The 24,586-nt window shown below is 36.3% G+C and overlaps 1 protein-coding gene across 2 annotated transcripts; it reads left to right on the forward strand.

The window, feature by feature from the left end:
- The first annotated feature begins 8,307 nt into the window (after positions 1 to 8,307).
- LOC147511309 (transcription factor MYB3R-1-like) lies at positions 8,308 to 19,729 on the forward strand. 2 transcript variants are annotated; one of them, XM_086603013.1, is made up of 12 exons: positions 8,308 to 8,603; positions 9,195 to 9,435; positions 9,738 to 9,792; positions 11,300 to 11,357; positions 12,167 to 12,261; positions 12,510 to 12,613; positions 13,815 to 13,943; positions 14,189 to 16,052; positions 16,625 to 16,956; positions 17,541 to 17,658; positions 18,949 to 19,185; positions 19,432 to 19,729. In XM_086603013.1, the coding sequence occupies exons 2-12, from the start codon at positions 9,332 to 9,334 to the stop codon at positions 19,564 to 19,566; spliced, it is 3,231 nt and encodes a 1,076-aa protein (XP_086459139.1). In that variant the 5' UTR covers positions 8,308 to 8,603; positions 9,195 to 9,331; the 3' UTR covers positions 19,567 to 19,729. The 2 variants fall into 2 exon arrangements, with proteins under 2 accessions (XP_086459139.1, XP_086459140.1); XM_086603014.1 differs by having other exon boundaries at positions 8,451 to 8,603; positions 9,216 to 9,435.
- The last annotated feature ends 4,857 nt before the right edge of the window (positions 19,730 to 24,586 follow it).

Consider the following 24,586-nt stretch of genomic DNA (forward strand, 5'->3'; position numbering starts at 1 on the left):
CCGTCTCGAAATCGACAACGGTTCCTTCTTTATAGGAATTCGCGGTTCCTTTTCTAAATCTCCTCGTGATAAACATAGTAATATATATATATATATACTTTGTATTACCGATTATTTTCAAATACTCTAGTTACATATCTAGTTTTTCTTTTAAAACTGTTGATTATATAGGTGTGAGTTCTGGATTTCCCATCCTCGAGTAGAACAACCTATGACTCCCAAGCGGGCGGTCATAGTAAATAACAACCGATGATTCCCAAGCGGCGAATCATCGTAAATAACTAACACCCATTAGGGAAAATCGAACCTGGCAACCTAATTACAAACAACGGGTAATTCTTACCGCATTTCAAAATCCATCTCTGTCTCCTTCGAGACAAAGAGCGCGAACCTTTCCCAAAACCCGGTTTTTCACTTTTAACAAAGAAACAATCCCTCGCTACCCGATTTTACAGAAAACTCATTTCACACGAAAGCTATCTATATATATAGTTTATAGCGAGGAAATACAATGCAAAACATGAATATCATATATACATGCATGGTTGATACACAAACTATCTATTTCCAATTTAAGCAATTCAAATCATGCATGAAAATAAGCAGACTATATATTGGGATGTAGGTTCCTACCTTAGCAAGCTCCGTTCTCCTCAAGCCCACTTAACAGAATCAAGCTCGCTTAACTGAATCCCCTCGTATTTACTCCTACACATCATATATATATACGTCGACCATTAGAAATTATCGAACGAACGAGAATTCTTATATAACGTAAGTCGAGAAGAATCTCGACACTACGAATTTGGTTTGGGTATTTATTTTTATCTAACTACGGATTAGCGAGCTACAGGCCATTTAAGCCTTTTACTCTCGACGGTCTCTGACATTTGTTCGGCCATGGCAGCCCCCTCATATCGGCGCCAATCCTATTCTATTCAAATTCATCCATTTCAACTACAACCCATTCTCCACTTCTCGATTAACATTAATTCAATTAATAAAATCGGTGGGTGTTCTTATCCCTCGATCACTACTCAATCAACTCTTATACAGTTATAAATCGACATAAATTCATTGAAATTGTAATGAATAACCAAATTCTTACCAAGTCAGCAAGCAACAATCGCTCCTAGCTCGCTGCCTCACCAAAATCGCAGCTCTCCTTCTCCAAACCGAGCTACTGCCGAAGTGTACAACCAACCCATTCAAATATCTTTCATCCAATACCACTAAAACAAGTTTAAACTAATTGTTTGAAACCAAATTACTCACCTTTCGTAGAAAAACGGCCTTGATTCAATTCAAATATTTTTGAATCCACCTTTGTTTCACTCCACTCCATTTCGTCGGCTTTACTCTTGCCGACCTTCAACACCCCTAATACACTTTCGGTTACAATCGAGATATCAATTCCATTAACAATTTAAATCAAATCGGCATATATACGAAAATCACTCACCTTTTACCTTGATGCGGTGCGATTCCCCACAAATTTCGAATCCTCACATTTGGTTTAAGGTTTCTAAGGTTTGAGGGTGAAGATTTGAGGGTTGAATCGGTTGAATTTGGGAGGAGGAAGTTTTCTCTCTCTAGGGTTTTGAAAAGTAGCGAATTGGGGAAGATGGGTCGCGACTTGGATTTCGCGATTTCTGTTTTTCTTTGTTGGTTTAATTGATTTTTGTTTGGCTGATTTTCGATTTTTTTTCGGTTTAGCGATTTACGATTAGGTTCAATTTGGGCGATATATTTGGGCCCAAGCCCAATATATCCTAATTAGCCTTAGCGTCCTACTTAGACTCCTAACCCCACTAATTCGGACTTAGCGTCTTGATTATTTTTCGGCCCATCCCGCTAAATTTAGTCTTCTATATTCTATCTCACCGCATGCTATAACAACAACCCACTCAAAGCGTGTAAGTACGCTGTTAACTTCGATGCCCGGCCGGCGGAAAAGCCATTAATCGACATTTTGTCAAATTTTTAAGCTATGGTCGCTTACCTAACGTGACTTATGAGTCGGAGTTAAGTTTTCTTAAGTTACGCACGTTTGAAAAATAAACCCGACAACCACTTTACATAACCGACCCTAGAGTTGATATGAAATTTACAAAATTACCCTTAATAATATTTCAAGTCTTTACAGCTCCTCACTTCAAACTCTCTGGGGTCGTGTTATCCACTCCTTCATCAAGGTTAGGTCGACCAGACCAGGATCGAGTTAAGTATGACCCAACTCTAGAGGCGAACCGGGAAAAGGATGCTCCACCTCGCCGGTCGTTTATGCCCATATATACACCCTCTTCCTTCTATACTATAGGATAGGCTTCGGTCGAAGTGTGTTGAGCTTTTTGAGCGGGTATGTCCGCATAAGACAATAGAATAGATGGATTTTAGATGCCGATCGCGTTTGGCTACCGGTCTCCGGTGTGGACCACTTCCTCGGTGAGAACTAGTCGCAACTTCGTTTCAAATTTTAAAAACATTAAAAGTTATATCTTACTCAAAGAGAAGGTTGTAAAGTGAGAAAGCCCGCTAGAAAATAACAAAGACGCAGTAGGAGAGAACATAATGAAGAGAAAACAACAAAATGTTACACAAATCAAACCACAGTAGAATAATTACTCAAAGAACGGGAACTAAAAAAAAAAAAAAAAAAAAAAAAAAAAAGAAAAAAAAAAACACATAGTTTCTTGCTATGACCAAAGTAAATACCTATGTATGTATACACACCCATACATCCTCGGATGTACTCACATGTTTTTAAAAGTACAATGTGCAAGATATAATAAGCGAGAAACAAATGCATTGTTCTACCAGTAAATACTATACCTTGTATATGCGTAAAACAGATCTCATCTTTAAGGAAACTATCTTCTTCGGTTCCAATATCATGCAAATATACACGGTTGTGATTACTACAAATTTGGATCGGAAAGACATTGTATCGTAAAACGTTCAAGCTAACACAAGAAAATTGCACATGACAGCCAAAAGCACACCAAGTAGCACATTTATACCATGTTTCTCAACCAAGTGTGGCAGTACTTTGTGGTTCCAAAGCAAGCTCTGCAAACAGAACCCATAAATAGCCATTAACATTTAAACTGAGACATTTCTTACAAAGCAAACCCATTGAAGAAATGACCATGAGCATACATTAAAGGTTGACCTTGTAAGATATAATTATGCACTACTTGAATGCATCTAACTGCTTCCTCCTCTTTTGAGTAGGTGATATATCTGAGTCAGAAGTCCGAAAATTACCACCAGGTTAAGATAATCTCTTTAGTGAGACAAGTAAAAAAAAATCTATAAGTTTAGTTACTGGGACTAGGGCTTATACTCACCTAGTTATAAGTTTAACACTAGTTTTTACCACCAGAAAATGAAGATTGGACTACTCACCTATAAGTTTAGTTTTTACTTAACTATTTCTTGACATAAACATGGGGAAAGAAATCAGAAAACCAAAAGTCCACAACAACACAACATGGGAACCACCAAAACACGAATAGTCTAAATTAAATGTTGAGGCAAGTTCTAAGACTAGCCAAAAGAAGATCAAGAGTAGTGCTGGCTTTGGATGTGTTAGCATTTAAAATGAAGCAAGCATCATTTGTGTGTTTAAAACATTCAGTTACAACCATATGCGTACATAGAACTTTAGTATAAAAGCAACTTACCCCATGTCAAGTATAAACTAACCTACGTACAATTCAGAACTTTAACACCAATCTAACCACTACATCCACATAACAAAATGAACTACCGATAAGGCAATGTAACTATCAACCCAAACATTTACCCAGTAGAATATCTCATAATGTAACTATCAACCCATAACTTATAGTACAGCCACACAAAAATTTAAGGAACAACGAGACTGAATTTTATCTATTCTAAAGATTAAAAAGTACACTCAAAGGTCTAGACACAATCTAGTAATATTTTTCCTATTCTAAAGATTAACAAGTACACACTCAAAGGTCTGGACACAGTCTAGTGATATTTTTCATAGTTCATAGAAGTGAGGGAACACTTGATTACAACTACAACAAGGTGAAACAAATTCCACCAAACAAATGGCACAAACATTCCATTAATGTATTTATTAACTTAAAGGTTTGTATACAATACATGGCAAAGAAAAAAAGTTCAAATCCTACTTTTGTGCAAAATGGTAAAGAAAAAAGGTTGAGTTTTGATAAGTCGGGGAACAGATTTAGTAGCAACTATGGAAGTAAGATCTAATTACTTTAATTGACAACACTTAATCAAGGAAATTTTCCACTAAAATGGCGCATAACAACAAATTTTCCACTAACAAAAACTATGTTTTACTAAAGGGGGGAAACAAAGGAACATCGTAACAGAGGGGAAAAACAAAGGAACATCAAAACAACACCATTTGGGAAAGAATCAAAACCATCTACAATCAAACAATTACAAATGAGAAGAATACGAACCTAAAAAATTAAAGCATCAAACTTTTTTCCTTTAGTAGAAATTTCAGCATCTAACCTGATAAATCAATTAAAAGCCAAAGATAATTAAGCCAACCTGAATTTTTTTGAAGCTCAACCCAAAAGTCGAAGCTTTGAAGGAAACCTAAAAGCAAAATTAAGCTTTGCAATACACCCACAATTTGAAGCTTCTCAAGCAAAAAAAAAGATAGAAAAAAAAAAACTTGCTCACCGCAAAAAGAGAGAGAAATAAAGCGTGGTCAATTTTGTTGCTTTGGTGGTTGGAGGAAAAGTTTGAGAAAAGAAAGTGTTTAGGGTTTTTCAATTTCTAGTTTTTTGTTCGAGAGCCAAAAAATGAAAATACCCCGCTCTTAAGAATGCCCAAGAGCAACACCATTCTCGTCACAATAAAGGATATACCAAATACCCCTTTTAGATTTGTACATCCTTGTAACAACGAAGAAGGCGCGGTAAATTATAAGCTGTAACATTAGTAGCGAAAGTGGCATCCTAATTGATAAAGTCCTAATAAAAAAATTGCATTTATTTTTTTCTAAAAATTTAATTACACTAGTTGCCACGCACGAGGGGCTGCAATTGATAAATTCAAACTCATAACACGGTGAAATTTTAGCAGCCCCTACAGGCGTTGCAATTGGTGACTTGTAGCAACAATTTTTTGGCGTTGCAAAAGAGTGCGCTGCAAAAAACCCCTTTTGTTGTAGTGCGCTCAACCAACTAGTAACACAAATCATGTTGTTAGTGTTGAAGTAGGATTCTCTTTAAAACGAAGTTACCAATAAACTGATGATGGTGGTACTGAACAACCTACGTCAAAGCGGGTTCAATATGAAAATCGTGAAGAACTTGACTTGTCTAGTCTTCCGGGAGACCCTGGATTGAGGAACAAGATTTCAAATGATCATCCTAATGACCATGACTCGGTGAGAAGAGCATATTTGCTTAAGGGTCCTTATTAGCCTAATCATACTTTTCCTCCAAGGACAATGGGCAATAGGAACTGTCACTTTTAGAAAGAGTGGTATGGAGAGTTTAGTTGGTTGGAATATATTATTCACAAAGATATCGCGTTTTGTCACTATTATTATCTCCTTAAACCTAATCAGGGGGCAAAAGGAAGCGGAGATGTTTTTTTTTTTCCTCACAAGGCTTTTACTAATTGGGAAATGAAATCCAAATTAAAAGAGCATGTTGGAGGACCAAATAGTGCTCATAATATTGCTTATAGGGCAGCACGGGTATTGCTAAATCAAGAGCAGCATATCAAAACATTTATTGAGAGACAATCTGACCAAGTTCGAAGAGATTTTCGAATACATCTAACTGCAATAACTGATTGTATTAGGTTTATTTTGAGACAATATTTATCTTTCCGTGGCCATGATGAATCAAATGAGTCGATCAATAAAAACAATTTTCTTGAACTTATACGATTTTTGAAATATCATAACGAAGTCATTAAGAACGTTTTTGATAATGCTTCTAAAAATAAAAAATTGACCTCGCCTAATATACAAAAAAAGATTGTGAATGCAGTTGCTGTGGAAACTACAAATGCTATTTAATTTTAAAGGATTATAGAAATTCATTGTTTGCTATTTTAGTCGATGAAGCACGTGATATATCCGCGTTATGTCGACAAGAAAGGTTACGTGATTGAGAGATTTTTTGGAGTTGTGCATGTTAAGGAAACTAGTACAGTAACACTTAAAAAGGCAATTGATGAGTTATTCTCTAAGCATGGGTTAAGCATATCTAGACTGCGTGGACGAAAATGGTACGATGGGGCCAGCAATATGCAAGGTGATTTGAATGGCCTAAAAACACTTATAATGAAAGAGAATGATGAGTCTGCATTTTATGTTCATTGTTTAATTTGCTCATCAGTTTCAGTTAACCTTTGTATCAATTGCAAATAACCATGAGTCAATTGCTAACTTTTTTAGTGTTCTCTCTAATGTACTATTGGAGCATCATATAAGCGACGAGATATGTACTTACGCGAAGCAATGAAGGCTATAGTTGTTGCAGCCTTACAAAGCGGAGAAATTTCAAGTGGCAAAGGGTTGAATCAAGAGACTAGTCTTAAACGATCTGGTGACACTTGATGGGGCTCACACTATTATACACTTCTTGGCATGATAAACACTTATGGTGCAGTACTTGATGTGCTGGATAATATAGCGGAAGATGGTTCAAGCTCGGAACAAAGAGGTGAGGCTTACAGATTATTGAGTTGAGTTCAGTCTTTTGAATTTATCTTAAATTTGCATTTGATGAAAGTGATACTAAGAATTAGCAATGATTTGTCAAAGGTTTTGCAGCGTGAAGACCAAGACATTGTCAATGCCATGACTCTTGTACGTTAAAATAACAAAGGTATGCTTATAGACGATGAGAGATGATGGGTGGGATATTCTCCTAATTGAAGTTTTTTCACTATGTGCCAAACATGATGTGGTTGTTCCAAATATGGAAGAGAGGTATGTGGCTCGAGAGAGGTCTTGACGAAAAATGGAAGGAAGCACCAATTTACATCACTATCGTGTTGGATTATTCTATCATTGTATTGATTTACAACTTTAAGAGTTAAACAACCGGTTTAATGAAGCAAACACATAATTACTTCTTTGCATGACATGTCTTGATCCTTGTGCGTTGTTTGCGGCTTTCAATAAACAAAAGTTAATCCATTTTGCTCGACTTTATTCCGATGATTTTTCAAAGATAGATTAGATAGAATTAGCGGATCAGCTTGAGAATTATATCATTGATGTGCGTTCCGATACTAAGTTTGGTAAAGTAAATGGAATTAGCGGCCTAACCAAAAATATGGTTGAGACGAAAAAAAACATTGTGTACCCACTTGTGTATTTGTTGATTAAGTTGGCGCTGATTTTACCTGTTGCTACTACTACCGTGGAGACGACATTTTCTGCTATGAACATCATAAAGAATCATCTGTGCAATCGGATGACGGATGAATGGTTGAATGATTGTTTAATAACATGCATTGATTTTTTTTTTTTTTTTTTGATAACATTGATACCGAGTTGATCTTGTAACGCTTCCAAAAGATGAAGAATGATGACAAAAAAGAAGGCCGCCAAGAACAACTATGGGCATGAAGAAATACTTGTTCAGAATTTAGATTGAATTATTTTTTCATTTCTTTTTTTTTTTATATTACATTTATTACAATCATTTTATATGATTTTTTTTTTTTTTTTTTATGTTCGAAATATATTTGTTTTGTTATCGGGTTTAAATTTGTAATTAAAAAAAATGAGTATATATATTTTTTTATGCTTGGTTTTTGAGTGGCTCACCCTTCACTTAAATTCCTGGCTCGATCCGCCACTGTTGGTGTAGGCGATTGCTATATGAATGAGGTTGCAATTTCAACACATAATGTCATCCTAACTTTGTAATTTTGAATCACCTAGCCAAGAAATTATCAATGAAAGTATGAAACATCGTGCAAAAGTAAGAAAGATGAAGCTGTTGTATGATTTCACAGGACGAAGTTGTCACGCCATTTCAATAAAATGAATAATTTGTAGGAGATCTAAAGCAAAAACACAATCCCGTTTCAAATTAATTCGATGCTAAAAGTCTAAAACACAAACCATGCAAAAAACTTGTAGTTTTCCTTTATAATCTCAGATATATAAATTAGGAAACTCATTCCTCACCTGACATATAAATCCCAAAAAAAAAAAAAAAAACCGACAACAACATTAACATGAGCAAGTAGTACAAAAATCCTCAACCGGGTATCACCAGTGATATATATGCCGTTAAGAAATTCGAAATCCGAAAAGCGGACTCATCGAAATCAACGGCGTATATCTCTCTCTCAAACTCATAACTCCAAAATCTCAACCGTCAATCCCACACCAACCCGTTCGACCTTTAATCACATATCACAAAACTATAGGGTTTGTTTTCAAAGCAAAGACCGCTTCTTTATTTTTTTTAAAAATAGACCACTCCTCATTTTCTGTTTCTCTCTCTTCCTTTTTTTTTTATGCACTTGTAGAGAGAGAGAGAGAGTGTAGTTTTTCATGTCTTTTGTTAAGATCTGCAATGTGCATTGACTCGATTATTGTCAAGGTTAGTTTTTTTGAACTCTTTTTTGTTTGAATTTGGATTTGGTTTGCAATTAGGGATAATTAGTGGGCTTTAGGTTAAATTTTGAAAATTTGAAATGTGGTATGCTTCAATTGTTGTTTGAATAGTAATTGGGATGATTGCTAGGTGTTTGTTTTTTGATTAAATTTATGTTCTTTGTGCATTTTGTTGCCAATTTAAAAGTGGTTCAGTTGATCTACTGTGGATTTGCACAGTGCGTTTAACATGATCAATTTAAATTTCCACTGGTGTCGTAATTAGATATGGAATTTAGCTTAAATTCATGACATAAACTTTAACATTAGTACTGTTGGAGGGAATCAGTAGGTATTTTGATTTGAATTGTATCTTCTGTTTGCACAAAAACATGTATATATGAAATTATTAATCTCTTTGTTATGTTTTCTTTCTTTTCAATTGGTAGTACAAATTCTTGCGTGTTGATATTCAGTGACTGTAATTACCATAAAATTTCTATTATCGTGGTTCTTTTACTTATTAATCTGGCGAGTGAAGGATTCACATTTCTGTTATCTGATGGTATATTTTTTATTTGTTTTCCCTTTCCTTTAGCTTCTGGTTTCATCCTTGCAGAAGGATTCTCTCATCACTCCTTAAGGTGGCTGATATGGTTTGGGGAGCCTATTCTGGACATAGTTGCCATCGAGTGGGAATTGGGATATGTGGGTTTTTCTGCCTGTTAAGAAACAATGACAAGTAACCAAACAAAAGATACTAGTGGAGCTGAAGTTCTGGCTATTGCCCCCCCTGAAGGGGGCAGTGATGGATATCAGAATATTCGACCTTTGCACGGGTATGTCTCTAAGCATCTAGCTCTTGTATAATATACTATCGATTATTCCTTTTCTCTAGTTTCTCAAGAATATTCTGTACAGTTGTTTTCTGTTTATTGCTTGAATTGATTGGGCATTAGACGATAATACATGTTTGAAAGATTTATTAGATACATTGCGTTCCGTATATACGAGTTGTTTTTTTTTTGTAATCATCCACTTCCCATCTTTACATTGTTTTACTAATGGTTAGTTTCTATTGAGATAATGCTTGTATTGCCAAGGATGGACTCTTATATGGCATTCTGTGATGGTTTTGTAGGAGGACTAGTGGCCCTACAAGACGATCTACTAAGGGTCAGTGGACAGCTGAAGAAGTAAGTGCTTGAAATCAAATTTCCAATTTATTCCACGATTTTTAATCAGAATGGTATACCACAATTTCATGCTTTTGCTATATCAATAGTAAATATTACTCTTATCTTCTCAGAAACTCTTGTTCATGTATTCTGTCAACATACCAGTATTTTGAATTTGCCCTTGAGTCCTTTATCCTCAGTTCATTCAATTTTAAGTTATTTTACGAGTCGATGGAATTTGTGATGTCGTGCTAATCTGTTGACAACTGCGTACGAAATAATAATTTTTATTTTAAAGGAAGAGAAAAGTACGTACAGTTAAGAAGAAAACTTATTAGGAAGGTTAAGACGTCTTATTGAAGACCTTTTTCCATTTGGAAGGTCAATTTGTCATAGCTTTATTGAGACTGAAATTTATATAAACTGCATTATGAATAAGATTCCTTGAGCATGAATTGCTTTTAGACATGAGTTTGTGGATTACTAGTTGTGACTGGGGTTGCATTTCTTCATTGTTACGCTGGACTTGTGGTACCCCCATGAGGATTTAGTCCCACATAAGATAGGAACTGTCTTTGGTTTTGGTAAGTTTTTATGGTCTACCACTTGTAACAATGCGTTTTGGGGAAAACCTTCACCAACGTTGGTGTTTGGGCATTCGGTGGCCAAGTGGCGACAATTGACTCATTGGTTGTGGTGGATCGGTACAAGACATTAGAGTGGAGGGCAGCTTGTCCCTAAGGTGATTGATTGTGATACATCACGAGGGTTTGCTCTCACGTCAGATTGGAAACTGTCTTATATCATTGATAAGTTGTTATGATCTGTCACTTCTGTGTAGGATGTAGGAATTTTTGGGTAAAACATATACAGTTTCTTTATTCGTTGACTTCAATTTCAGTAAATTATAGTTTACTGACATTTTTGTCATTACTATGGATTTGTGGATACAACCATTTGTTTTGCTCTTATAGAATTTGTAGTTTAATTTTTGACATTGATAAAATTTAGCCATGAAGACAATTAATTGGAATCATACTCTTTTTGTATAGTGACTACTTATTTATGTATGTACCAGTATACCACTGTGTTAGTAAACTAATACATTATTGTGAATATGCGGAGAGTAAGGCTTGGTCACACTCTTCAATTTTTGGGTAAAACATATACAGTTTCTTTATTCGTTGACTTCAATTTCAGTAAATTATAGTTTACTGACATTTTTGTCATTACTATGGATTCGTCGATACAACCATTTGTTTTGCTCTTATAGAATTTGTAGTTTAATTTTTGACATTGATAAAATTTAGCCATGTAGACAATTAATTGGAATCATACTCTTTGTATAGTGAGTACTTATTTATGTATGTACCAGTATACCACTATGTGTTAGTAAACTAATACATTATTGTGAATATGCGGAGAGTAAGGCTTGGTCATACTCTTGTTGGTGTCTCCCCTTTGATGACCACCTCTTGGTTCTATTGTTTCCTAAGTTTGTTTATATTATGTTTTTTGTTTACAGGATACACTACTATGCAGAGCTGTTCAGCGATTTAAAGGAAGAAATTGGAAAAAAATAGGTAATGTTTTCATAGATGTATCATATTTTTACATTGTATACGCTCTTTTCTTGGGAGTTGAGATTGTATTTAGGCGTTTGTTAGCAAGTCATATGTTCCGTGCTTCAATTTGTAAAGATGAACTTTCACGTCTACTACAGGTTCTTCTTTATTATGGTGTTATTGCTCTCTTTTGGACTGGCTGAAAATTTGTTCATTAATTAGTAAATATATTTGCGTTTGGAAGGTTAATTTTTGTTAATTTCTATTCAATTGTTTGGTTTTTAATTAACAAGTACAGATAAACTATGCTGTCTTTCATGGAAAACATGGTTTGTACCAAAAACTGCATGCAGTCTTTGTAAGTTGTGATAGTATAGACTGAATTGTCTTGCAAATTAAATTATAATATAATATGTATCAGTGTGGAGCAAATTTGTTTCTTAATAAAGTTATATATATGACCAGGTTGCTTAAAGAGGAGTAAAACAGGATAATTTAGGCACACAATTAAGGTGCCTTATTTGTGACCTTTAAAAGGATATAGTGGTGGTAGTGGGTATTGGCTTATAACAAAGAAAAGAAACTGAAGGAACGAACTATCTTCTGTTCTTTTTCATGTTCAGACCATTTTGTTCTTCTAAGCAACGGATCACACATTCACACATTTTTTCTTATGCTTTCTTTGGCCACCACATATTCCCTTTAATGTACAGTTTCCAGTAGGCTTTGCAACTTTTGCTGTTGTGAACGTTACTTGAGTTAGTGGACTTTTATCTGTTAATCACTTCTATATATTACCTCATACATCTAAATTTTGGCTGTTACAGCTGAATGTTTCAAGGATAGGACTGATGTACAGTGCCTTCACCGGTGGCAGAAGGTTTTGAATCCAGAGCTTGTGAAAGGTCCATGGTCGAAGGAGGTGAGCAGTGCGAAGATTTTGGCAAAAATGTCTATGCCTTTCCCATTTATCAATATTTCCGTGACGAGCATTTCTATACAGTAACAGTTGCAACCTCTCAAAATTGTGGATTGCTTTTAATTTTCTTTGTATCATAGAAACATCCGGCTCATATGCATAGCTCATTAAGCTATTAATTGAGAAGGGACCCTTGTAAATAATTGTGTAATTTACGTTTAACATTGTGCCTTTTGCAATTGTTTAAACAGGAAGACGATATAATAGTGGAGATGGTAAATAAGTATGGGGCAAAGAAGTGGTCCACTATTGCACAAGCATTACCTGGACGTATTGGCAAACAATGTAGAGAAAGGTATGGCTTTGAAGCATTGTTGGACTTAGCAATATGACGAAGCCCCCTCACCTCTAGTTTTAGTTCATGATTTCATGTTTAAAATATACCATGCAGTAATATCTTCCTCTGAATGCTTGCTTTGCTGGTGTTTATTTTTTATTTTTTAAAATTAACTTCTATCGTTTTATTGAACATTTGAGCTTCTTTAAAAAAATGGTAAGGTTGGACATTTAATTGGGTCTTTCACTGTTTTAATTGGGCATAAAAAATCTTGACAGGATTTAAGGTAGAAGATAGTATTTATTTTTTTCAAAAGCTAGAAAAGATAGGTCCCAATAATCCATTTTTGCTCCACCAGCCCATCCAAAAAATGAAAATTGATAAAAAAGAAAAAACACCGTTTGGTTAATAAAACAGTGCCAAGCAGAACTGTTTGAGGGAATCAGGTTCCACCTTCATTGGAGTTTTTCAGTGTATGATAATTGTCAACATAAGCGGTCTGCTTGTAACAATTTAGAGTTCGACACAGCCATCCAATGCTCATGACAAGTCTGCACATGTGCATTTATTCCGTTGTTAGTTCATTAAAAATTCTTAGTTGAAAAATTCTTGTCTGTTAACATTCGAAACTCGGATCTTATTTAGTAATTGATGTTTGAACTTTGAAGAGGCTTCTCATTTTGCAAGTTTTTATTGTGAGAGCTGTTGGATGCGCGTGTTCACCACGTGTGTGTATTAGGTACTTAGGCATGTGCCGACTGTGTGACCTGCGCATGATATTTTTTATTTGGACTCACTAATGCCCCTGCCACGTTCTGCGCCCTGAACAATGAGCTATTACAACTGTACTTGAATGAGTGGTGGTATGCTTTGATCCTTGGCGATATCCATTCATTAGAAGACCATGTTAGCCACCTCAGATTATTGGGGCCACCCTCTCTATTGGCCTGAACTGTTGAACACACTTTTATTGTTCACAACAGGGGAAAAATCATCTCGAACTATTATTAGTAATGGCAGTCATTCGACCTTCTTGCTTATCAATAAAAAACACTCTTTATGGAATATTAACAATTTTTCGCCACACGTGATACTCAAATGGTGTATTAGTGTGTGGGTGTTTTTTTTGTTTGTTTGTTTCCTTATTTGTTTTTGTTTTGGAGGATATATATCTGCTACCTCTCTCTCTCTCTCTTATATTAATATTGCTGATATTTAGGTGGCACAATCATCTTAATCCTGCTATAAATAAGGATGCCTGGACTCAAGAGGAGGAGTTGACTCTTATTCGTGCTCACCAACTTTATGGGAACAAATGGGCTGAGTTGACAAAATTTTTGCCAGGAAGGTAACTTATTTTGATGTACATTATTGAATAGTTTTCTTTGTAGGGAATTTTTTTGCTTTGTTGTGATAAATTCATGACTAGTTTCCTGTTTGTGTGTTCTATTCAGATTAATCACTTTTTTCATTCTTTATTAACCTAAAAGTGATAATACTGAAGTTAGAACTAATTTATGGCAGTTGTTTAGAGCTTTAGATATCTCATCTGGACATGAATATTGATATATGTTAATGACTTTATGGTCTCAGGACAGACAATTCAATAAAAAATCATTGGAACAGCTCTGTGAAAAAGAAGTTGGATTCATACTTGGCGTCAGGTCTACTCACACAATTTCATGCCCCACCTAATGTGATAAATCAAAACATCTGCATTTCTTCATCCTCGAGGATGCAACAAAGCAGTAGAGAAAACAGTAGTCTTCAGGATGGGACAGAAACTGAGGAAATATCAGAATGCAGTCAAAGTTCAAGTGCTGCTGGTTGCTCTCAAATTGATTATGCCATCCCTAATGTTGTTCCAGTACATGCACGAGAAGAGTATGACAGATCAGAGGACATTCAGAGAAAGGGACAAAGCTCCAATTCGTCATCTTTTTCCAAACAATATTACTCAGCTTTGGATGATGTTACACGTGTAGTACCAGAAGCACAATGTGGAACTGCGAATTCTTTTCATTCATGTGAGAATCATCCTTCATGTGAGGCTGGAAGTTCTGGAAATGATGGCAGTAGTTTATGTAGATCACATGACTTGCCTGATAGCTCTGCCATTGAGTTAGTGCATGAGACATCAGATTTACTTGAAACCTCTAAACATCGTAGAGTAGGCACAGATGGAAATCAAGAGCCGAAGTCTGTCCCGTTCCAAAGCTCCGTGGGTTTTAATGCTCCAATGGGGAATTCTACTATGCAGCCTCAGAATCAGGAGCTATTATGCATAACTGAAGGTGATTGCCGTGCTGTTATACTCTCAGAAGGAGGGACTAATGTCTGCTTTTCTCTGGGAAATATGACGCAATCAGATTTAAATAGCATGGAGCAGTGCACCGATTCGTCAATTTACCAGTCAGTATTTCAAAGCTGTGAAACCACTGGAGTTTTGCCATTAAACTGCTATTATCCCCAAGGAAGTTCTGATGGTTTAAGAACTTCAAGCTGTCAAAATTTATTTGCCAATTCTACTGTAGTGTCTCCTAATGATGCAAAATTAATTTTTGGTGGTCAGTATGATGGAGTGAGAGACATGTATAATGGAAATCAGGATCCATGTGATGACTTTGCCTATCCTTGTGACTCTATGATTCCTTATTGTGATAACAATGTGGAGAAGGTCTGCCTACCTATGGAGCCAGATCAGGCAAATGATGCTTTGAATTCTGAACTCGTGGAAAATTTCAGTTCTGTATCCTTAGAGGCTGATGGAATTGCGTGCAGTGTCAATGAAAGTACACCTGTCAAGACACACCAGCCGGATTCTGAAGCTCTATTTTATGAACCTCCTCGATTTCCAAGCTTAGAACTTCCATTCTTTAGCTGTGATCTCATACCATCTGGTAGTGATTTGCAGCAAGCATATAGTCCCCTTGGAATACGCCAATTAATGTCTTCAATGAATTGCTCGAATGCATCTATTTGGGATTCACCATCTCGAGATGATAGTCCCAATCTTTTTCTGAAGAGTGCAGCAAAAAGCTTCATATGCACACCATCAATTTTGAAGAAACGGCAGCGTGAACTCTTGTCACCTGTACAGGAGCAAAAGATCGATAAGAAGCTTGAGAGGGACATAAGTCAAGGGTTTTATTGTACATCCATGGGAATCAGAAGTGATTTCTCTTCTCTGGATGCTATATTTGATGAAATTGGGACTTGTGCTGCTTCTGTATCTTCTATAGAGGGTACTCTCCTTTCCCCATCATATCAACAGAAAAAGAAGTTTGGAGCCTCAATTCATGACAAAGAAAATTATGACCATTCTGGCACAATGTCAACAGAAAGAAATACTTCAGAAACAGCAGTTGATAGTGTGATTCCTCGTGACAAGATGAAACAAGAATGCAACGATGTTGATGCTATTGCTAAGATTGCTGAAAATGCTGCAACTCCAACGGTGATATACTCTCTCTTTAGGGCAGTATATTTACTCTTATTAGATAGCTGATTGCTTCATTTTTCATGTTTTTGCTTTGGCCACCTCCTTTTACCTGTATATCTGGTATTACTGTTGCTTGTTATACTCTTGGTAGGCATGTTTTGTTTTTCCGTATTGTTATTCCACCTTTATTTCTTCTAATGATAACTGATGTGGATATGAATTTTATTGTGATTACTAATGTATAAGTAATATAAGTTTTTCTTGTCAACATTTACCATACAAAAACAAAGTTTATGTCTAGAAGAGGATTATATTGTTGCCTCGAAGAATTTTGTGGGTTTATTTCACTTGGTCCCACTTGATGAGCATAAAACTGAGCTGTCCTTTTAGATGCAGTTCATAAGCTTCTAGTCTCTACTGCGTTGTTTACTTGTGATAAGCTTTATTTGTGTTACAAGTTGTCTGTAAGCAATTGTGTGTGAAGGTGTGCTGATTGGTTATCATTGATTTCTAATATGGATATATGTTAGCGTGTGTGGAAGCTAGCACTGTGATTATCATTTCTAACTTCAAGTTTCAATTCTCAGGTGCAACGCTCGTCTGTTGTTCTTATTGAACAAGATGTCAATGCTCTTCGATTTTTCTCTCCCGACCGAGATGGATATCCTACTAATCGGACCTTGAGTGTTGGTGCTAGGACTCCTAGAGATCAGTTAAGGGAGATAACTTTATGCCGCAGTGGCCCAAGTTGTTCAGAATCTTCAACAGGGACTGTTCTCATTTCTCCTAGAAATACTGAAAAGAAGCACAACTTTGACTTGGTTCCAGTTTCATTTGTACGATGTGATCCTTCTTCAAACTCACTCCTAAGTACCTCAGAAAATGCTGGAAACAATGCTGACACTGAAAATTTTCTCCTGTAAGATCTTTGTAACTATTAGCTGAGTGGATCTAGTCACAACCTTTGTAGCAAGGACTAAACATTTTGTTGAGATTATTAATCCCACATTGGGAGTCTTAAGCCTACCTGATAAGGATATAAGGCCATTCCACTCATCATCAATTGGTTTTGAGTTGGATGCCCATATTTAATATGGTGTCTGAGCAGGGCCCTTTCACCCATTAATCAAAGTGCATGTGTTAGGCTTAAGTCATGTCACACGTGAGGGGGCATGTTGAAATTAATCCCACGTTGGGAGTCTAAAGCCTACCCAATAAGTATATAAATCTTGGGGTTACTTCACACTCATCACTGATCGGTTTTGAGTTGGATACCCATAATTAATACATTTGAAAAGAGACTCCGTTTTTTAAACTGTTTAGGGTTTTTTAAACTGTTTAGGGTCAAGCATAGATTTCACTCTTTTTCTATAGCCTCTTGCTAGTACAGCATGTTATACTATTTTATGTTGAATCAAACAGGCCCTGAAAACAGGAACTGTGTTCATTTAATGTTGCCTCATTAGGTTTGCATGTCTGAATTTTTTGGTTAATTGGTTGCAGGTATGGTCACACTCCTATACTGAAAAGAGGGTTCGACTCTCCTTCAGCGTGGAAATCTCCTTGGTTTGCGAATTCCTTTCTTCCTGGACCTAGAATTGATACAGACATAACAATTGAGGTAGCCTTAGTTTTTGAGCTGATAACTTTTCCATTTTTTATGAAATGAACCAAGTAATATCCACATGATCACTTTAATTGTGGCATGTATATAATGTTGTATTGGGTTTTTACTGTCACAATTGTTTATTCTTGCGAGGTAGGAAGCATGAAGTAATTTGTTACTGCAATTCCATATGACTGTTTATAAGCTTTTACAATACGTGACACTTAAGGTTCCATTATCATGTCACAAAAGAAAGCGTATGGGGTGTGTATGGACTGTTACGGGACAAGAATGTGGTCAAGCAAAAGCTTGTCATTATTATTATTATTATTATTATTATTATTATTATTATTATTATAGGGGAGGGATAGAGCCAATCCCGAGCCACTCCATCAATGTACAAATTGAATTAAGTCCAGATTTTTTGTGGATATGATCTTCTCACAGTGGATAGCATGTGCACAAATTTTCATCCTATTTGGATGTCTAACCTTGTGAAAACTAATGTTCAATTTTGAACGTTTATCTAACAGTCCAGAATTTTCCGATTTCATAATAACATTTGATTAGGTTCGACATATTTAAATGAGCCGAAATTTTGTGGGAATGCTATTCATATCTACAAAATATCAGCCCTTAATTCAATTGGTAGGATGAGATGTGGCTTGGGAGTGGCTCTAATGGGAGTGGCTCTATCCCTATATATTTCTGAATATTTTGATGTTAGCCTTTGGACTTTGACAAGTTGACATATCCTTTATTGTCTTGGGTTAAAGAGAAGCTGGCGTTTAATGATTTTCTCCTGTTGTGCTCTTTCAGTATAAGATGTAAAGCAATTTGAGTGGACTTTATCAGTTCCAAGTACCAGACTGTAATTTGATATAATTCGTGATGGGTATTGCATGAAAGGTCTCGTCAACAGCTTTTGCGTGAAATTTGTTTTGAATGGACGTGTACATTGAATTTACAAACACTTGAGAAGTAGAAAGAAGTTTCATTGCTGTAATATTTCTCGTAGCCACCTATGACCTAAGTAATGAGAAATTCTAATATATAGTTGATATTCTTTGCAGCAGCCAAGTTTGTATTGTGATTTGTGAGATGCATCCTAAGGTTTACAACACTTAATCATCCCCAAATTAGTCGCTACTATTGTTAGTGTTGTTATTGTATTATCATTAACGACTTTAGCAATAAGGTTTGATTAGTGTTTTTAGGTTATTTTAGGCTATTTCCAGTTTTACCTTTTTAGAGGATTTTTTTATTTACGAATTTAATTTTTTAATAACACACACATTGATGCAGGACATGGGATATTACACGAGCCCTAGGGATGCGAGCTATGATGCACTTTCGTTAATGAGACAGTTGAGTGAGCAATCTGCGGCAGCATTAGCTGAGGCCCACGAGGTTCTGGCAGGTGAAAATCCAGAAGTATCCTTGAAGGAACAACACTCTGAGCCAACCTGTTTGGCCAAAGAGAACAATTTGTTTTCCATCAATGAGCTGGAGAGTAAGAAGCACTTGCCTACAGATGTATTGGTATGACTCTTTGGTTCTGCATATTTTGTTTTCTTTTGTTATTATTCCCAACATAATATTGAATATTGCTCCAAATATCAGTCATGTTCCAATTGGTTGTGATTGAATTTTGGTAACATGAAAAGTATAATCATTTTCTTAATTACATCTTTAGCAGCTTTAAATTGTGCCATTAGTTGCTTTTCATTTAGTGTTATGATTTGTTATTCCATTTGCCCCCCTTACAACAATGTTTTGCTTTTCCAGAATGAGCGGCGAGTTCTGGATTTTAGTGGATGTGGGACTCCAGGAAAGGGATCAGAGAACAAGAGATCCTCTGGGATTGCAAGTGCAGTAAGCTTCTCAAGTCCATCTTCGTATTTGATGAAGGGTTGTAGGTAGTACGGCTTGTAACATTTTTCTTCTTTTGTTAAAATATATATAAATGTATTTTATCGGCTTTTCATTTCTCTTCTTTGTTTTTGTTCCCATTATTACAGTTTGTGTATTTGGTCAAGTGAATTGATTAGTGAGTGTTATATAAAAAGTCCGGCTTATATATGGAGTTCGGTTTGCTTTCTTACGTCTTTATTTCAGCAAAAGGATTACGTCCGAAAACAGTAACACGAAGGACTTGCGGCAGTCGGTATTTTCTATGCATCCTATTAGGATACTTTTATTATGTACTGACAGTAGTGCATCCTACTATTCGATGGAGCATTTATTAATTCATTTGGGGTTTTGTTGAGATAAAATTTGAGAAGGTTACTTCACGAGAAGTCAGACTTTGAAATTCTGTGTCTTATGGAATTAAGTTGAATTGCTTGCAAGAAAGTCTTGGATCAATCGTAACTGCGTGAAATGGTGTAATATAATCACAGAATGCACCTTATTCTAAAAGTATCTAGTGTAATCACTAGGTCTTTTGAACATCTAGATCGATTTCTAGAACTTGCCACCGTGATCCATAATTCCATATTACACATTCCATTATCGCACCAAAACTTGGAAATCTTTACTATATATATAGAATAATGTGGGGGTTGAGGAATAGTGTTTTGGTGTACGTCCTAAGAGCAATTTTGTCATTTTGTGTTTTTTGTGTTTTTTTTTTTTTACTTTTGTAGGAATAGAATTGTACTTTCACTTTTTGTTAAATTATTTTTAAAAAAATGGGCTCTACATGTTTTTACTATATATAGAATAATGTGGGGGTTGAGGAATAGTGTTTTGGTGTACGTATTAAAGACAATTTTGTCATTTTGTATTTTTTTTGTGTTTTTTTTTATTTTTGTAGGGATAGAATTGTACTTTCACTTTTTGTTAAATTATTTTAAAAAAAATAGGCCCTACATGTTTGCAAAAAGTGGATGGTATAAAAATAATTATGTGATTTTCAAAGTTAAAAAAAAATAAAACTAGTGGCATAACAGTAAATATTTAAATTTTAAATTCTTAAAAATAAAAATGGTGGGACCTGACGTTCGAAGAACGTGCTTTTAGCTAGTTGTCTTTATAATAGGTTTTGGTGTATTAAATAGAACAAATATTGATCACATATCTTCTACATTATCAGCAAAATCTCCAGTAGAACCATAGGCATAAATGGTAAAGCTCTTAAAATTGTAAGATGGTTTGTGAAGCCCACAGTACTGACTGTAAGAATTGACAAGCGCTACCATAGTTGTATCCATCTTAAAAGGTCTTCTTGGCAAAGTTGCAGATGGGAACTCTTGAAGCCAAGAAAATGATGTTGTAGAAACACCACTTCTTCTATCCCCTGCCACAGCTCCATAATGGAAGTTCACCGCAGATTTAGAAACTATAGTCTTTTGTGATTTTATTACTAAAGATAGCTTCTGCAAACTTGTTCAATGTTGTTGAAACACTGCACGAAGTTGAGTCGGTGAGATGGGAGAACGATGATGCAACTCTTGACTCCCACTATAAGAACTTTTAAGAACTACGAGAGAAGGCTTTAAGTTCTGTCCCTTAGTAACAATGTCGAGATATTTATTGGAGAAACTGTCAGGTAATATTCAAGATAAATTATTTGACATAAATGAGACTTTCTTGTCTGGACAACATTAATACCTGCAAGCCTAATGCAGCGTTACATAAGAAATCAGGTTCTTCTCACATTCTATCAATGCCCAATTATCTGAAGATGGCAGTCATTCTGTAATGATTTTTGAACACTCGTAAAGTGCTAGCATCTCTTAATCTTTCAGTAACTTGTATCATTAACCAGTAAATCTTCTGAAATTGCACAAAACATTAACCAGGAAATCTTCTGAGGTCCAATTTTTAAAACGGTGAAGTTTCAAAGTTTAAACAAAGTTTCCTGCCACATCAATACACCCTCGTACACTCTCAGGGCACAGCCTATGGTGATGATAAGGAGTGGATGTGAATTAAATTCCCTACCAATAGATCTCATGTCAAGAGTAAAGACTTGGTTGCCGGTTTTTGTAAAAAACAATTAATGCGTCCTGCTCAGGCAAACCACCTACATGGATTATTTCTTGTCCACAGATATGCAACAATAGACCTCCGATGAGCACTATATTGCAACCATTCCTTGTCTTGAGTTGAAGAATCCCTAGTCTTTCCTAAGAAGTTGTTTCCTTCGTGTCAACGAAGATGATGTTTGGTTGTAGAGCGATGTTCTTCTGCTCATGCCTTTTGATGCTCCTTACACTCAACAGGGTCACCCAGATGATTCTATCAAAGGATTTAGTTGATACAAGCTGAGGATTAATGTTCAGGATGTTTTATCACAGTTGTCATACAGTTGATTTCATATATACGGACCAATTATGATTTTCTAGTTAGGGGACCCATCATACATTCCAAGACCACGCCCAACACCAACTGGCCTACTAGTTCTGTTGCGGCCAATAATGCTCTCTATCTGAATTGTTGTTTCTCAACTAGTCATTCTAGGCTTAGTCTTTGTTGAAGTGTTGGAGTTATCCCTCACATGAGTAGGAAAGAAGTTCAGTTTGCGTGAAAAAGGCTGAGCACGCGCGCTCAGCTTGGTCTTGCCTAAGGTGCGACCCGCGCCCATGCCATGAACAACATCCAAGAGTTTTTTAGAGCTACCGACTTTCGACTTTGGCACTTGCACTAGCGCCATGCCTATTTTGGTATGGATTTCTATTTTTGCGAAATCACAAGTTTGCAATATAAGGTTTGGGTTTTTGGCAAAACCTAACACAGGCTGAGACACGAAAATACATAGCGCACACAGAAGAAACCCAATCTTGAAAGCAATCAAGATTGAGAGATAACCTTTACAGAGAAATAACTCTGTAAAGAGAGAGGAGTGATCTAGTAAAGTGAGAGATTAAATGGAGTGATTATAATTTTCTTTCCCACTTTATAAAAGGATTAGCTCTTGTGGAAGTAGGTACCAATGGCCGAACCACGGTATATCTTTGTGTTGTGGTATACTTTTACTGCTTTACATTATTATCCGTTGTTAATAGTTGTTTAGCGAGCTGGGCATGTTAGTTTGGTTGTAGTTGATATTTAGAATTTGTCTGGAGTTGAAGTGAGTTCAAATACAAGTTATCTGTGTAGTGGGGATCAATTGATATTGATATTAACCCCAACAAGTGGCATCGGAGCCAGGTTAGATTAGCCTAGGGTGTTATCCAAATCTTTGTCGGAAGGTGTTTGACAAAACTTTCGAGAGAAAATTTGAGTTTAAATAACTTGTAGAGATGGACAATTCCGTGAACACTCGCATGACGAGTCTGAATAGGAAGAACTACACCATTTGGAAAGCCAAGATGGAAAACTTGCTTTATTACAAGGACTTGACACAACCCATTGAGAATGGAGGAGAAAGACCGGAATTGGTTGCTGCAGCTGAGTAGAGAAAGCTTGATAGAAAAACAATTAAGTACATTAGATAGTGGATTGACGATAGTGTCTTTCACCATGTATCCTAAGAGACTACAACTTTTAGCTTGTGAAAGAAACTTGAAGACCTCTATGAGAGGAAGTCGGGCGGAAACAAAGTACTGCTTGTTAAGAAGTTTGCCAACACGAAGTACCAAGAAGGTTCTTCAATGTTTGAGCATCTTAACGAAGTACAGAATACCATCAATCAGATGCATTTGATGAAGATTAATTTGGGAGACGAAGTTGAGGCTTTGTTTCTATTAGGCTCTCTACTCGAAAGTTGGGAGACATTAGCAGTCTTTCTACGAGAGCAGCCAAGGATGGAATCGTTTCCATGGAGATGGCTACCGCGTCTTTGTTGAATAAGGAGACTAGAAGGAGTTCAAAAAGCAGCTCCTCTCACTCAGAGATCCTTGTCATAGAGAAACAGGGAGAGGTAGAAGTAGAAAACCTTCTCATTCTAGAGGTGACGACAGAAGTAAATCTAGGGGTGAAGCTAGAACTCCTAAGATAGATAGACAGTGCTACTATTGTGCCAACAAAGGCCACTTCAGATATGAGTGCAGAACATTGAAGAGGGATGAGAAGAATAACTATGTACATGAAGACATGGTAAAGAGGAACAAAAACTTAGGCAGAGATACTACCGCACTAGTCGATGATGGTCTAGTGGGAATTGTGTCAGATTGTGGTGAGTGTTGTCTTAGTACCTCATGCCAGGATATAGAGTGGGTGATAGATACAAGAGCATCATATCACGTCACACCGCACAGGGGATTCTTCACTACCTACAGTTGTAGTGAATATGGGGAAGTGAAGATGGGCAATAGTGGAGTCTCGAAGATTGCAGGGATTGAGGATGTTCACATAGAAACCAATGTCGGATACACCTTGATACTCAAGGATGTAAAACATGTCCCTGACATTCAGTTAAGCCTAATTTCCGCTGAGAAGTTAGATGATGATGACTTTGTAAACTCGTTTGAGAACGGGGTATGGAAACTGAGCCGAGGTTTCATTACAGTAGCCAGAGGGAAGAAAACTTGCTCTCTTTACAAAACACAGGCTAGTTTGTGTAAAACAGAAGTGAATGCGGCAGAAGAATAAGCTTCTTCCGAACTGTGGCACAAGAGACTGTGTCATATGGGCGAAAAAGGGATGGAAGTTCTTGCTAAGCAAAAGGCCTTGCCAGACATCAAAGGTATACATTTAAATAGATGTACTCACTGTTTGGTAGGAAAGCAACGCAGGGTGTCTTTCCAAAGATTTCCATCTCAAAGAAATGACAATGTCCTTGAACTAGTGCACACAGACTTATGTGGTCCTATAAAAATGAAGTCCCACGGGGGAGCTTTATACTTCGTGACCTTCAATGATGATGCGTCAAGAAAGGTATGGGCATATAGTCTAAAGACCAAGGATGAAGTACTTGGCGTGTTTGAGAAATTTCATAGCATGGTGGAAAGAGAGACAGGGAAGTTGTTGAAGTGTATTTGCTCAGATAATGGGG

This window comes from Coptis chinensis, chromosome 3, assembly GCF_015680905.1.
Source record: "Coptis chinensis isolate HL-2020 chromosome 3, ASM1568090v1, whole genome shotgun sequence".
NCBI classification, from domain to species: Eukaryota; Viridiplantae; Streptophyta; class Magnoliopsida; order Ranunculales; family Ranunculaceae; genus Coptis; species Coptis chinensis.

Coding starts and splice junctions, on each gene's coding strand:
- LOC147511309 (XM_086603013.1), top strand. CDS start 9,332: ATGACAAGTAACCAAACAAAAGATACTAGTGGAGCTGAAGTTCTGGCT. Junction 12,262..12,509: donor AAGGTCCATGGTCGAAGGAG/GTGAGCAGTGCG, acceptor TTGTTTAAACAG/GAAGACGATATAATAGTGGA. Junction 17,659..18,948: donor ATACAGACATAACAATTGAG/GTAGCCTTAGTT, acceptor ACATTGATGCAG/GACATGGGATATTACACGAG.